Source organism: Typopeltis vanoorti, chromosome 5 (assembly GCF_054136105.1).
Source record: "Typopeltis vanoorti isolate ZY-2024b chromosome 5, IOZ_Tvanoo_1.0, whole genome shotgun sequence".
NCBI classification, from domain to species: Eukaryota; Metazoa; Arthropoda; class Arachnida; order Uropygi; family Thelyphonidae; genus Typopeltis; species Typopeltis vanoorti.
In genome coordinates, this window is record NC_143553.1 from 36,387,612 (window position 1) to 36,404,659 (window position 17,048).

The 17,048-nt window shown below is 35.4% G+C and overlaps 1 protein-coding gene across 4 annotated transcripts in view; it reads right to left on the minus strand.

Moving 5' to 3' along the window:
- Window positions 1-17,048, minus strand: part of LOC150106320 (protein hu-li tai shao-like) — a 469,862-nt gene that overhangs the window by 38,497 nt on the left and 414,317 nt on the right. Inside the window, exons 15-16 of one of the 4 annotated variants that reach the window (XM_090393076.1) lie at window positions 9,386-9,442; window positions 2,145-2,216 (exon numbers count right to left, since the gene is read on the minus strand). The exons of 1 other annotated variant lie outside the window; for it this stretch is intronic. In XM_090393076.1, coding sequence (XP_090249202.1) covers window positions 2,145-2,216; window positions 9,386-9,442 — 129 coding nt within the window. Of the gene's footprint in view, window positions 1-2,144; window positions 2,217-9,385; window positions 9,446-17,048 lie in introns of all 4 variants that reach the window. 2 more of the 4 variants (XM_090393075.1, XM_090393077.1) reach the window with 2 other exon arrangements.

The following is a 17,048-nucleotide window of genomic DNA, read 5'->3' on the forward strand; positions in this document are numbered from 1 at the left end:
ATAGTGCAAAGCACATCTCCTTTAGCTGAAATGTCTAGAATTTTGAACAGTAATTATGTGATCTTAACACGTTCGCTGCCAACTATGAGTATACGCATAGTTGGTATATGAGCATCACAAGCCAACTACGAATATACTCATATGTCGATTACCGACCTCCTATGCCAAGCACGTTAATTTGGACCCTTGGCTTGTGAATAAAGCAGAGAGCACGTCTGGGGGCTTGGTAGAAGGAAAATTATTTCAGCAAAAGTATAGTATAAGAGGTATTGTTGCGTAAACTGTGTATTTGTTAATGCAAATAAAACAATTTTTTGAAGTTTTTTCAGCATATACGATATATCATCATCTGAGTCATCGCCAGAGTCATCGTCGTCTGTAGGATTATAATCATCTTCGGAATCAGAACCAAATAATTCATTCCATTCATCATCGCTCATATTAGCATAGGCTTCTAATTCTTCATCAGTAAGCTTTCTTTTACTGGCCATGGCATAATTGAAGGTTTTTATTTAGATAATTTTAAATAATTGTAAGACTAGATGCAATAACCTTAATGCACTGAATGCTGAACGTCACTGACTCTAAACTCAAGTTACACAGTCGTCAGCATATGTAAGACATAGGTGGTGGGTGATACGAGATTACTCTTAGTTGGCGTATGAAACAAAATTCTGTCTGATAAGCCATCTACGAGATAACTCATACTGACCTTGTAGAAGTGAAAGTACTTGGCGCGCGGTAACAAACTATGCCCGAGGAGCATGGCAGCAAACATGTTAAAAAACTCTTTAATTGTTGCATGGATTAAAAGCATTATTATCTGATATAAATACATTTATTAGATCTAGTAAATGTTAATATTCATCAGTATATATGCTCACTGTTACGTATTATTACAATCATGATATATTTCTGCTATATTATGCATATAATACTCCACAATATACTACCACTATTATGTAATACAACAGCAGCACATGAAATTGGCACCTATTTCACATATTAACTAAATTTCATTTTATGTTCCAATTTTAGAAATACATTTTTACACTAAAAATAAACTAATTTGAGGGATATACTACACCCAATGCTTTGATATAAATGACCGTGTGTGTGTGTAGTGGGGGGGGGGGGCAGAATATTAATACTAAAACACCATATTATAAACATTTATTATACTAGGTCACATTTCATGACAGTAGTTTAGCTCGGAATTTAACTACAAACTGCTGCACGTGCAAAAAAAAAGGCATATTTCCGTGTGGTGAATCATTCTTTTTACTAATCATCATGACCACCCATATCTGGTTTTAATGGATTACAAATGTAGCTGTTGAGTAATGTACTTGACTGAAAAATTAACAAGACTTTGAGAGAGAGTCTGAACTTCAAATTTGAAAAGATGCAATGTTCAGGTCTTTAAATTTTGCAAATCATCAAGTAAATTAGTAAATCTAGAAGCATTTACAAATTACAGATGAGAAGTGGTTTGGACTTCAATGCTTAGTGGAATCTGAAATTTATGCTGACCTTACTTTGAATTTTGAATATAAAATATAAAATAATGTGAGAGGGAAAAAATGTAGAATACTTCATTTACATTGAGGAAATATAATACATAGAAGGTTGTGAGAAAATTAAGAACAAGCTAATTTTTTTTTTAAATTTTGAATAAGGATTGGTCTTTCTCAAACAATATATATAAAGTGAAATAACAAAGAACCATGTTTCCAAGTAAATAATGCAATTAGTAAAATTACCAACATTTTCAATAGTTCTAAAGAAACTAAAGTAGTTCTACTCAAAAGTAATTAACCTTTGATATTACTGCACTATGTTCTCATCAAAAGCAAAGCTAATCCAGAGTCAAAAGGTTAATAAGTGGTGAAATGTCATAAATCTCACTAATAGTTTAGAGGAGTGTGACCTGTTTTTTAAAATGACAACTAAAAATAATTACTCACTCTGCACAAGTTCAAGTTTCAAAATCAGTTATCTTCAAAATCAAAGAAATCTTCAAAACTTCACTAGTTATCACATAATGAACTCACTTTTTAAGTGAATGATAGTCACGTGTCATGAATGTCAAAGTATAATAAATATAAATCCTAATGAGTAAATTATTTATAAATGAAACTTACTGTGGTGATGTTGCTTAGGCTTACGTTCTGACAAGCTGCGATACTGGAAACTTTTGTTATGATCTTCAATAGCTAAAGATTTCATGCAAAAACATGCAACAATCATGCATATACACAGAATACAATCAGTAATAGCATTAGCAGAGGAAAAATAAATAAATAAAAATAAAGTATACAGATAGCAAATGAAATTATGAGAGAAATAATTACATAAATGAACTAATAATTATTGCATTCATCATCAACAAGTCTTCTGATTCTTTTACAAAAGACAAATAATAAATTTTCTATCATGACTGCTACATTTGTGAACTCGCTATCCTCTCCCTAGCACTTGGCTATTAGACAGGGTACTGTAAAAATAGTCAATTTACATTTCCTTTGTCAATTTACGTTCTTTTTACAATTGTTTCTGTAGGTCAGTATTTTATTAGTTTTGGTTTCGTAAACCACATATTTTATAATTGGCACTTGTGGTGTGTCTGATATTGATATTTATGTTAAAATGAACTGTAAATTCATCTATAATACTTTACAGTTATTACAATTATTACTAGATTTGATATCTGTTGTTCATAGTGAACAACAGATATCACACGAGAAGATAGTAATGTCAACCATTACTATCTGCCATTTAGTGAAACAAGTGTGCATACTTACTGAGGAATTGATGGCTGATTGACAGCTGAAATTATTTTTGGGAGACTTAGAATGGATTAGGATATTGGCCACGTCTAATCTAATATTATTGGCTATTGCTGGAGGCAGGTCGTATATTCCACGTTCAACGGAAGCCATTATTTTGGTTTTTGGGACTTCTTTAGGAGTAACAGCAAAATTGTGTCCACGACTTAATGCACTCGTGATGTCTTTAGTTGGGGTTAACAATGATAAGTTCACAACAATGTAATTGCGGATGCTGCATAGCACTGCGCTGCTGGAGGAATTCAAATTTCTTCTGGTGCCGGTTTTTAACTTTAGCAAATTCTTTATTGGCTGTAGAGTTGGAGATTCTCTCCAGGATATCCCATAGCTCCAGGTTCAAAATGTCAGATAGCATATCACGTATTGCACTGATGCATGAATTTATTTTTGAAAGTTCTCGGCGAGTAGCATATATATCTGTTCCCATAATAGTGCTAAACTCGCTCGTTTATAAATATGTTGGGCTTTGGCCGAGTGAAATGTTCTTAATTTTTATACAGTTTGGTATCAAATTGGTACCTCGGCACCTTAAGAAGACTAACCAGTTCAGCTGCCAAAAATGATATTCCCACATAAAGAAATAATGGCTCTAAAAGAGCTACGCAATAATAACCACATTACAATAACCAAATCAGACAAAGGAAACGCAACTGTAGTAATGGATATAACAGAATATGAAAGCAAAATGCACACACTTCTCCAAGACCGATCAACGTATCAAATTATAGATTGAGATCCCATCAACTAACAAAAGAATAAGGTGTGCAAGCTATTGAACAAAGTCACTTCTTGGCCAAAAGAAACGGTCAACAAACTCAAGCCCTTTCACGTTAAAACACCCAGAATATATGGAGCTCCAAAAATCCACAAACAAGGTACACCTTTATACCCTATTGTAGATAGTATAAACAGTCCTACATATAAACTAGCCAAACTACTAACCACTTGCACAAACAATTCTCCCTCTTTGGTTAAAAATTCTACCCACCTAAAAAATAATTTAGAAAACCACACCTTAAAAGTTCAGGCCTAATGGTGAATTTTGATACCACCTCATTATTCACTAATGTACCATTGACTGAAACATTTAACTTACTAAATTTACAATTTCCCCCTGATATATTTCAGCTATTTAAATTCACAGTACAGGCAAATTATTTTACATGGAAAGGGAAAATATACAAACAATTAGATGGGACAGCTATGGGATCCCCCCCCTTAGCCAACTTCTACATAGAACATCTGGAAAAGCTAGCTATCAACACAGCCACTCTCAAACCTAGTCTCTGGCTACGCTATGTTGATGATGTGTTTGCTATTTGGCCACGTGGTCCAGACACATTGAATACATTTTTAGTGCATCTAAATAGCCAGCACACTAAAATCCACTTTAAAATGGAACTAGAAGCCAATGACTGCCTGCCCTTCCTGGACACACTGATCACACGTCTTCCAGAAGGTTCCTTATCATTTTCGGTTTATAGAAAACAAACCCACACACACAGGGAGATATTTACACAAACAATCACACCATCACCCTTCTCAACAATATGGTATCTTAAAAACACTAACCCATAGAGCTAGAGCAATCTGTTCCAATGACATTGCTCTCACTGCTGAACTTTCTCACCTGTGCCACACCTTCCTAACCAATGGCTATAATCCCTATAAGATAGATAAAATACTAAATGCTACCCAGAAATCCTCCTCACTATCTACCACAGAAGACTACAACAAAACTATCACCATCCTGTACATCAAAGGCACATCTGAAAAGATATCTAGGGTGCTTAACAAACACCAACTGCACACTGTATTTAAACCTTATGTGAAATTGGCAACTCTCATCCATTCACCTAAGGGCAGATTCACTCCTTTATCACATCCAGGAGTCTATGAAGTGCCCTGTTCTTGTCACCGAGCCTACTACAGGCAGAACTGTGGACATCCGCCTCAGTGAACACAAAAAATATATCCGGCACTTTCGTTATGGCAAGTCGAGTTTGGCAGACCATGCTTTGGATACCCCAGCACACAGGATCAATTGGAAAAAACTGCACAGAAGATTCTACAAGTCAACAGAAGCTTTAAAACATACTCCAAGCCTTAACAAGTATGGCTGTATAAATCTACCAAAGATTTGGTAGACAGTCATCCTAAGACCAAATTAATATTTATTTATTTTAATTTTATTTTTTTCTAAACTTGGACTACTATTTTTCAAAAGTTTCAAGGACTACTATAGTTTTTTCAAAACTTTGGACTACTGTTTTTTTTTTTTTTTAACTTAGATGGCACCGTATTAGGATGTTAGTTTTGTGATGCACGCTGCAATTACTTATACTAGCCCCACTGTTACACCGAACTGTGGTTGTCTCCCATTTGTAACAAACTTTGTTTGTGTGCTCTGAAGATGCTGGATATAAAACCAGCGAAATATTAGCTTTTAAGTTAATAAATAGTTATTTTCTTATCAATCTGTGTTCGTATCAATACCATTTAAATCCAATTCAACATGTAATAATTAGTTCTTATTCTTTTAGGATATATAAGAAGACATGGTTCTACCTGAATTCTTTCATGATGGTTACCACAACTTTTCAGCACACACTCGTATCCTGCCACAAGCTTCACTATCTAAAAGAAATTCTCTGCTCTCTTTAAATTACACAAAGAAAAAAAAAAAAAATTACTAGAGCCAATAAGGGTAATGCTACCGTGGTCCTCAATACCAGTGATTATAATTGAAAAATGATTGTGTTGCTCACTCCTCTACTAATAAACTTTGAGATTTATGAACCCACTAATTCCTAGGGGGGGGGGGGGGACATTAAAAAGACTTAATAATGCCACACCTTGGTGCCCTGAATTATTAAACAAACTCAAACATTTAGTTCACATCAACAGTATTGATACGAACCCCCCCCCCCCTCAGAATATATGGTTAGCTTAAAATTCATAAATCCAATAATCCTCTCTATTCCACAGTAGATGCTGCTGAGTCTCCATCCTTTAAAGTAATCAAATAGCTGAATCTTTAAATATCGCCCCCTTACTAGCCATGATTCATTTTATATAAAAAATTCTATCTACTTCAAATCATTAATAAAAATGTAGTTTTAAATAATACCAATATCATGACGAGTTCTGATGTTACTTCTTTAATCCATTCATTCACTACATATCATTAGAAGAACCTAGACCTCACATCCTTCTTAACCATACCTTTATTCATTTTCAAGGGTTGCTCTTAAAGCTCTCCTTCTATATGAACTGCAAAATCTTGCTTGTGTTAATACTGTAAGATTGCCTTTCTGACTTACATTTCTATCATATCACCTCTCTTCCTTTTATTACTCAAACTTCAACACCACATTCTCTCAGTCTATCCTCATATGCACAGTTCCATAGGCTAATATACTGTGCAATTACTGGTGGATCTCTTCTGAACCCAGTGACCAAGAATAAGTCCCTTATTCTTATCCAATGTGATGATTTCACCTTTGAAATGCAGCTCCTAAACTTAAACTCTGCCTAACCCTCAAGAACAGACAGAGATGAAGATTAAATCAGGTGAGATCCTGTTAAATAATAAACAATGGATGTTATATTATTTTTTTTATGTGGCTCCCATCCATGAAGAGTTCTACAAATATTCATGCAACAGTGATCAGAGAAAGGAGGGAGTACTAGTAGCAATAAATTCTGGCTTTATTGACAACTTAAGGAACTTAACTATTGGCTCTTTACATTTAAGTAATTTAATGGGTGCACCTTTTTGACAACTCGTATAGCAGAGTATATAAGTTCTTTTCGCTGTACCCTTTGGTATTATTTTGGTCTAGCTACTCACTGATGAAGCCTCAATAAAGGCTGAAACCAGTCTGGGTAGTGACCTCCCACCATAATGTAATAACAGCATACGTTTCCTAGGAAATGTGTTTTACATTATGGAAAATACCAAGAATGGCGATCAGAACTTTACAACCTTTGCTGCGAGTTGCCCGAGTTTGTACGACGTACTTGGACTATGTGCATTAGCTCACGCTAGTAGTCACCGATACTTTTATAGTTTACTATACTATATTCGGCATGAAACTCTGATTCCAATCCCTTGAGTTTCTTATTCGGTTTTAAAACAATGTGGGATTTAATATCCCCTTAATTTAAATAATGTTTATATCACCAAAATGAAGCCTACTGGCTCCTTATATTTAAGTAACTTAATGGGGGCACCTTTTTGACAACTCGTATAGCAGAGTATATAAGTTCTTTTCGCTATACCCTTTGGGTATTATTTTGGTCTAGCTACTCACTGATGAAGCCCCAATAAAGGCTGAAATCGGTCTGGGTAGTGACCTCCCACCATAATGTAATAACAGCATACATTTCCTAGGAAATGTGTTTTACATTATGGAAAATACCAAGAATAGTGATCAGAACTTTACCACCTTTGCTGCAAGTTGCCCAAGTTTGTGAGCTAATGCACGTAGTCCAAGTACTATACTTGGACTACGTGCATTAGCTCATGCTAGTAGTCACCGATATTTTATAGTTTACTATACTATATTCGGCATGAAACTCTCCGATTCCAATCTTTGAGTTTCTTATTCAGTTTTAAAACAATGTGGGATTTAATATCCCCTTAATTTAAATAAGGAACTTAATATTACTAAAATGCTCTATGGGGGTCACTCAAAGATAGATAACTTGGAGAATTACACATAACCTTTCAGAAATGGGGAGAACTGACTAGGGCTTATGACCTAATGTCCAATTCGCACTATCAACATGGTGCGGCCTGTTAGTAGGTATCCACTGGATACTCAACAAATGAGCATGTGCTAGCAATTGGAGACCTAGCTGACCAAACTGTATTTCTCTATTGGCTTAAACGAAAGACAAACAAGAGACAGTTTTTAAATGTATAAACATTACTTCATTGTGCTGTAATATGTATTTACACATTATTTACAAATTACAAAACCATATAAATTGTAAATACAATGTTAAATATTTAATTATATTAGCTAAAAGAGTGGTCTGCTTTTGATAAGCTGGCCCAGACAAATAAAATGCACAGATTCTTTTCATGAAGAGAAGACTGTTTCATACTGATTTCTCTTCCCATTTCAACTATAAAACCGTATAGTCTACTGTCATATCCATTCAAATGATTATTGTTTTTTAAACTGTTAACAAGGTTTAGGTAAATGTAAAAATGTGTTTAAAATAAAGAGCCAATAGGCTTCATTTCAGTGATGTAAACATTATTTAATTCAGGGGATATTAAATCCCCTTAATTTAAATAATGTTTACATGCCGAAATGAAGCTTATTGGCTCTTTATTTTAAATAATTTATGGGTGTGCCTTTTTGACAACTCGTATTAGCAGAGTATACAAGTTCTTTTCACTACATCCTTAGTATTATATTGGTCTAGCTACTCACTGATGAGATCTCAATAAAGATCGAAACCAGTCTGGGTAGTGACAGCCCACCATAATGTATAACATAATACATCTTCTAGGAGATGGGTTTTACATTATGGGAAATACTAAGCATAGCAATCAGAACTTTCCCCACCTTTGCTATCAGTTGCCCTAGTTTGTACTACGTACTTGGACTACATGCTTTAACTTACGCCAGTAGTCGCTGATAATTTTATAGTCACTATATATTCGGCAAGAAACTTTTTGATTCCGATCTTTGAGTTTCTTATTCGGTTTTAAAACAATGTGGGATTTAATATCCCCCTTAATTTAAATAATGTTTACATCGCCGAAATGAAGCCTATTGGCTCTTTATTTTAAATAATTTATGAGTGCAAATTTTGACAACTCGTATTAGCAGAGTATATAAGTTCTTTTTGCTATACCCTTAGTATTATATTGGTCTAGCTACTCACTGATGAGATCTCAATAAAGATCGAAACCGGTCTGGGTAGTGACCTCCCACCATAACGTATAACATCATACATCTTCTAGGAGATGAGTTTTACATTATGGGAAATACTAAGAATAGCGATCAGAACTTTCCCCACCTTTGCTATGAGTTGCCCTAGTTTGTACTATGTACTTGGACTACGTGCTTTAGCTTACGCCAGTAGTCGCCGATACTTTTATAGTCACTATATATTCGGCAAGAAACGCTTTGATTCCGATCTTTGAGTTTCTTATTCAGTTTTAAAACAATGTGGGATTTAATATCCCCTTAATTTAAACAATTTAAGTAAAAATGTGTATTTTAACTAAAAGGCAAATTTACATATTTTGCAGCTTTTTTTTTTCCCATAATCTTTCCATCAATACAATTGAAGACCTAGCTGACCTAGTTTATAAAAAATTAAACTTATTCATTCATACATCTATATATTATATACATATTATAAGTACAAATTATATCAGTACTAAATGAAAATATCTAACACAAATAAATGTCAAACTAATAATTAGATTTTAAATTCATTAATTTAAATTAGAGTAATATTCACATGAAACAATTTTTACAAATAAAATAAAAGCAGCAACTCAGTACCTTCAGCAGCAAGCCTAGCTGAATGGGACCTCTGAATGGAACTACCAATTTTGATTACTGCTGAAAAAGATAACATGCATCTCAACAAGCAGGCAAGCAAGCAGGCAAGCAAGCAGACTGGCATGCAAGAGTAACAAGTTTATAAAAAGAATTTAAAATACATTAAAACATTTGGTAAATGCAGAAAACAAACTACAAGCACAATGAATGCAAAAAATGAAGCACAAAAATAAATGCTTACTCACAGATGTGAATGAAACATTACCTCTTATTTATGAATGAGGTGATGGTTCATTCACTTCTATGAGCAATCACTTATTTTTATGAATATGTTTCACGTTCAGAAGGGACTGAACATAGGTTTTAAATTATACTATTTTAGGAAATGCATGGCATGGTTTTAGATATAACAATTAAATGCTTATGTATTATTTTCAATACTGTTCCCTGATAATGTCAACTTGCGCAGTACCATCGACAGGGTGTAGCATAGAGGCAGCCTGCCTCACACCGCAGCTTAATAAGGGCACTCATTCAGCCATATTGTGGTACACAGCGTCACTATGCTTCCGCACTACGCTAACAATCCGTTAGTGTAGTGCGGAAAGAAGATTTTTTCCAATCTTAAACTGATTAAAACTTATTTGCGAACAGCAATGACACAAGAAAGATTGGTTGGTCTAGCAACTATATCGACAAAGATGAACATAGCTTATAATTTAAATTTAGAAGAGCATATAAACAATTTTATCATGCCGTATCCCCATAAAGAAAACATTTAATAATATTATGTAATCATTTTGCATTAATGTTTCTCTTGTAATAAAAATAAAATAGCAATTGGAAATTTTTTCATATTTTTGTCTTATAATCCATCAGGGGCTATATTTAATTGTTTGCCTCAGGACACGATCTAATCTGGCGACGGCCCTGTCTCTGGCATCATCAGAGAACCACTGGATGGGCAGGTATACTAAGAGATGTGCATATAGACAATACAAGAAAGAAACATGTAAGTAATGTTTCTTTCTCAATCTGTCCAGCTTCTGTGGGAATCATTAGGCAGTCCTGCCTATTGTGACCAAGATCAAAGACTGAAAGTGTTACTTAAATTTTTGACAACCTGATGCAACAACTAATAACAGAAAAGAATTCATGAATTTCAAACTTGTAGCTGCTTATGTTCAATACTATGGCTTTCTTCCTGTGAATTATGGGTATGTATTCAGCAACAAGATTTAATGGCCAAAGCAATCTGTTAACCTTACATCTGTGGGTGACTGATCATATTTGTATCCTTCACATTATGGAAAAAATAGTTGTTCCTGTAGCAACTATAAATATATTTCAAAACCCAGTCTCTCAGCATGTAAAGGCCTTTTAATAAGGATAACTGCTTAAAAAAATATTAATCAGACAAATAAGGGCACTAGAAAATGTAATCACCCTGAAATCATTACTGCTGGCTTAAAATAAATGTTCTGAAACCTTAATTTAGCCACATATTTCATGTTTCATCTTTTAAGCAGAGTAATATAGATCTGTATGACAATTTGCATTGTTTACAAAAAGAATTTTCTTAATTCTCTCTCTCTCTCCCATCATTTACACAAACAAACAAACATCAACAAACATAAAATAAGGCATAGGTGGCTTATAAAACAAAGAAGTAAGTTAGCAGATAAGTTATGCCTTTCAAGGAACAACTCTTTTCAGCACAAAATAAAAAAGAGAATTTCTTACCTTCTGAAATTTTGTAAACACTGAAACAATAACAAATGGCAGTAAACCCAGGGAGGAAAGATTCGAGGTGAAAGAAAAGCAAAGAGCAATGCACATATTTACATAGGAGGCAAAGTTCATTTCAGTTAATAAGCAGATGAAAATAAACTCCCACAGATGCAAATAACTTCAATTAAAGAAAGTTTGTGTATTGATGGATCAAAGATTTTTCATCAACAGTGGAATCAGTCAAAGGATGTTAAAGTATGAAGAAAGAGATCCCCAAAATTAGGAAAAATAAATCACATGGGAGTTAAATTAATTAACACTTTCAAGTAAGACTGCATAAAAAGACAACGCTGTAGCACTGATATCATGAGAAGAGTGACAACGAGGCTCAACAACAGTACAAAGAGTAGGGTGGAAGAGTTATGGTCATGGTGAGAAAGGGAAAAAAAAATAGATTATGAAAGTAGCCCAACAAGGCATGTGTAATGCAAGAAAATTTTGTTGTAAGTAATAAAAAACATTACCATGAAAAAATAACCTCAGCAAATCCAAATAGGAAAGTGTCATGGTCATGGTGAAAAAAAAAAAGATTATGAAAGTAGTTAAGAAATCAGACAAACAAGGCATGTGAAATGCAAGAAAATTTTGTTGTAAGTAATATAAAGCATTACCATGAAAAAATAACCTTAGCAAATCCAAATAGGAAAGTGCCAGAAAGAGTGCTGAGCTTTTAAATGTTCAATTTAGTTTTCTTTTCTTCCCCGGGGAGAGCCAGCCTGGTTAGCCAATTGGTTAGCGTGTCTGCTCTCCAGTCAAGAGGCTGTGGGTTCGAATCCCCATGGGTTTCAGACTATATGTGGAAAGGGAATCTGCAACCCTACCACTTATTCTAGCAGAAGACTTTACTTCCAAAACCTGGTGAGGTATGGAAGTGACCATACGCCATCTACTGACATCAAATGTGAATTTTTTTTTTCCTTCCCTGGACCCTTTCTTTCTTTGATATCGAACCCAAAGAATTATAACACTTGAGTTTGCCTTATGGCCTGCAGTTTCAAATCAAGAACTTGATTTGAAACTTCAGTGGGGATTGGATGGAATATTGGTATGGTTTCTAAAGGAACAGGAAAGAGAGTTGGCATGTACTGCCCTGAGTGTTCAAGTTCAAGTGTCAGCACGTGCATGGTTCATAATGAATGGAGGTAGCAAAATAATTTCATTATAAAGATGATGCTAGAAAGAGTTACAGATCAATCATCATCTTTGTGTGTCATCACAGTATAGGAAAAGCTGGTTGAAAATCACATGTAGAGACAGGTAGATAGTACTATGATAATCTGTAGAGGGCAGCATGGTTTGTTGAGGAATTGTTGAGGAATAGCTGTTGCTTTAGCAATCTATACATGTTCTATAATAGAGCGACAGCAGAGTTGGAAAAGGGAAAACAGATAAATCATAATACTTCAGGAGTTTACTGTGGTATTTGATATGGTTTTGCATATGCAGTTGTGTTATATACACTGGAACTCACGGTTCTGTATTTTGGACATTGTTTAACTTTGGGGAAAGGGTCTAGTGGCTGACATCCAGTTATGTGCTGAAGATGCCAACTTAGGGTGAGTGATAAGAGATATACAAAATCTCTGCAAGTTGATTTGACCAAACTAATGTAACAGGCAGATGTTAATGTCGATTTAATGTTTTCAAGAGCAAGGTCATAAATTTTAAACTGACAACACTGCAAGAAGAGCATTATATTAATTGGATTTTTCTGCACACAGTGAATAAAGCTACTTTGGAGTTATAGTGGACACAAATTAAAATGGAAGGGGTGAAACAGTGCTAAAGTGGTTAATGCATCACATTGGATAACTGCAATATTGAAGAGAACACTAACTTATAAGAAAAATGTGTTACACTCTCTCTACTTTATAAGGGTTTCATAAGACCACCTCTAGGCTATTGTGCAGAGATAATGATCATCCGGGTACCAAGGAGATAGCTGAAAAGATCCAGTAGCAAATAACAGAAACAATAATAGCCTATGAAATTGCCAATACGAGATCAGATTGAGAGAATGTAGCATTCAGAGATTCAGAAATAAATAGAGAGCATAATATAATAAACAAGATTAATTATGGTATCTTATATTATAGATACAAGTAAGATTTTTTTGGCTTAAGACAGGTGGGAATAGAACATTGGAACACCCCCACTTCTAGCTCCTGAGGATAGACTGTTAATGTACTGAGAGAGAGAGAGAGAAAGAGAGATGATAGGTATTCAGGCATGAGTGACTTAAAAGGGGTCTGCCTATATGAGTACTTGAAGGAACCATGATGATAATAACAGAGCGTAAGGACCAGAGAAAAATCTGATCACTGTGCTTTAAAATTTCATATATTGGGTTATGAAGAGTTTTTTCTTTTGCATATTTTAATTGTGAAGTCTTTCAGCACATGGATACATCATGCATTTCAGAATGAGGTTGCTCCGTTCTGTATCTTATCACCTAAACACATTCACAAACATCCATGTTGGAGTGTAATTCAAAACTACAAGCAGGATGGAGAGTATATATATAACAGGTGATAAAATAAATATCTGAAGAATGAATACCTTTTTTTTTTTTGATCCTCAGACAATTATTCAGGAGTGAAATGAAGTATATTGTTTTTGTAAATATAATTCTCTTCTACAGAAATAATTGATGTTTAGGTTATAGATTTAAACCAGAGGAGCGTTTTTTCTTTCCCTCCACTATATTGTTTTGATTAGGAACAAAAAATTTCACTCTCACAAAATAACGCTCCATCCAGGGGGGGGGGGGGGGGGACTTTTAAAAGTCCATGACAAAACACACGCACACTCTGCTTATGTATTCTTTATAAATAATTTTTTTTAAATTTCCATTTTGTATTTCAGTAAATTTAAATTACCAATATTCTTTTTCCTTGCTAACAGTAACAATAAATAAACACTATTTTTGAATCTTTTTTTTTTCACTATCATATTTCTGAAATTAATCTTGAATAGTCTGTAAATAAAAGAATAAATAAATATAACACATACAAAGAGAGAGAGAGCACTTGGTAAAAAGTCAATGGATACCATAGTGTAAAGAACAAACAGCCATGTGCCTACCTTAAGATGTAGGATACTGTTGCAAAGATTATTACTAAAAACAGTTAACACTAATAAGGAGTTGAAAATAAAAATTTGAAGCTAAAATTTTAGAAGTGGCAGATAGTTTTCAGTTACTTACTTTACTCTAAATTAAATGCATTTAATTTAGAGTGGCTAACGACATCTTCCAAAATGGTCTTCTGTGCTTATTTCACTTCCATTTTTAGCTTTATGTGTGTCCATTGTTCTAATATTACTTAGTGTTGATGATGGAATATGATAGTCTTTACAGCACTACTTGACTGGCAAAATGCTGTATAGTGTGACATCTGTCGCGAATTGTGCTACATTCCCCCCCCCCCCCCTCCTCAGTAACACAAGTATTCTTTAGTGGTGCTGCTTTTGGAGTTTCGTTGTCACATTGTGTTATTTTTGGGTTAGCGAGAAGGCGAGGTCAGAATTGGATACATCTGCAGTGGAAGAGAAGATAAGTTTTTGTTATTTAGTATAGTTAAATATAGTTTATACTTGTAGTATTGCATAAGTGAATTAGCTTACAGTAGAGCGTATAATGTAGTATTTAGCTTTTAGTTTAGTAGTTTCTCGGCACTCAGTGAATGATGGTGACAGCCACAGCTCTAAATACAAATGGCGTCACCAAGCCCTCCCCCATTTAACCTTCTCATGCATTAATTTCTGCCATCTTGGCTACACAGTACAAATTAAAAGCAATTTACAACTGTGGATTGCATTCAGAGGTTACAAAACATGTCTCATGGAGCTGTGAAGTAAACCAATAGTAGCCGTCCATGAAAGGGTTAAGGACTATTTTGCATAACATAACAAAGGATTTTGTGGAATGTATGCTTCCCAGCAGATGGATATATAGCGAATGAGAGAAGGGGGAGTACCTATATGTGCAAGATGTAGGAAATAGGAGGAACTTAGTGATTTGGATATTATGATAAATGACCTCGTTCTGTCAGAGACGGAAGAATCTCAAGAGACGAGTAGTGTGATAGGTGACAATGACGAGCGAAATAAGAGTGGGGAGTGTGGAAGGCTTGAATGATTGTTGAAGTTTTTGGAGATGGTCTTGATTGGGGAGATGAATCATGAGTAAGAGTGACTAACTTGTAGAGAGAGGTAGATGAGCTGAAAGAGGAGCTGGAATGTCTCAGGAATGAGATGAGGAGTATGAAAGATGAGATTTAGGTGAATCATAGTAGGAGTGACAGAGAGTTATGGGAATGATAGGAGAGGAGAGAATAAAAATAGTAGGAGAAAGAGGGAATAATGGGGGTATGGGAATGATAGAAGAGTAGAGAATAGGATCAGTAGAAGAGAGGGAATGAGAAAAGAGGAGAGAATAGAAACAGTAAAAGAGAGCGAATGAGAGATAGGTATGGGAATGATAGAAGAGGAAAGAATGGAAAAAGCCAAAGAGAGGAAATGAGAAGAATGCAAGGGAATGCTGGAACCAGGGATAGAGTGATGACAGGGCAGCATGTAAGGGAACACAGAGAGAAAGGGTTAGAGGAGAGAGAGTGAGGGATGCAGGTGACCAATCAAGGAACAGCGCAATAACAGGTGTGATGTATGGAGACTCGATGATCGATGGTGTACAAGATAGGATGCCAGAGGAGTGTTAGGAGAGGAATGATAGAAAGTGTGGCTATGGTAATTAAGCGGGATGAAATGGTGGATAAATTATTGTGATGGTGGGCATGAAAGACTTCAGAGAGGCAATGTAAGTAGGAGTGAGAGAGATGGAAATGATAGAAGATGAGAGAATAGAAACAGCAGAAGACAGGGAATGATAGAAGAGGAGAGAATGGAAACAGTTGGAGAGAGGAAATGAGAAATATGCGAGGGTGTGCTGGAACCAGGGATAGAGTAATGCCAGGACAGCAGGTAAGTAGAGGAAACACAGAGAGAGAGTTAGGGATGCAGGTGAGCAATCAAGAAACAGAGTGGTAAGAGGTATGATGTATGGAGACTTGATGATCCTTGATGTGCAAGATAGGATAACAGGGGAGCGTTTGCCTGGAGGAACAATAGAAAGTGTGGCTATGACAATTAAGCATGATGGATGAGATGATTGTGATGGTGAGCATGAATGACTTGAGAGGCAATGTAAAACGGGTGGCGAGAGAGCTGAGATTCATGCTTGAGGTTGTAGAAAATAAAATGCAGATAGGAAAGATAGCGTGTGTTACCCAGGTATAATAATAACGAGCTGAGCAGAAATAATGAATAGCATAATAGCCAGAATGTGTCAGAAGAGAGGATTGGAATATGTGAATGGTTGGAGGGCATTTGTGGACAGAAGGGAACTGTATGTGAGAGACCGCTTGCATTCGAATGAGGAAGGACGCATGCATCTGGAGAGATTGCTGTTTTCTGAACGAGTCGGTGTGTAAATGCAGTGAAACTAGAATTCCCAGGGTGGATGGTAGCAGGAGTTGGGTACTTGTGGGGAAGGGAGACAACATCAGGTAACACTGAGTCCAGTGGGGCCTGGAGGGAATAATGATAGGTATAGAAGCAGTGACATTTTTATGCTTTATACTTGCCAGAAGTATCCAAAATAAAGGAGATGAATTGGTGAAGCTGATAGCACCAGCCTGGCCAAAGATTATTGTGATCTCTGAGAAGTGGCTGACAGAAGATGGTATAATCACAGGATACAGCATTTTTCGACAGGATAGGAAAGGGAAACTTGGTGGTGAAGTACTGCTTATGATAAGTGATGACTTATGTCCTCTAAGAGTGGGGATTTTGGAAGGCAGTAACACTAATGGTT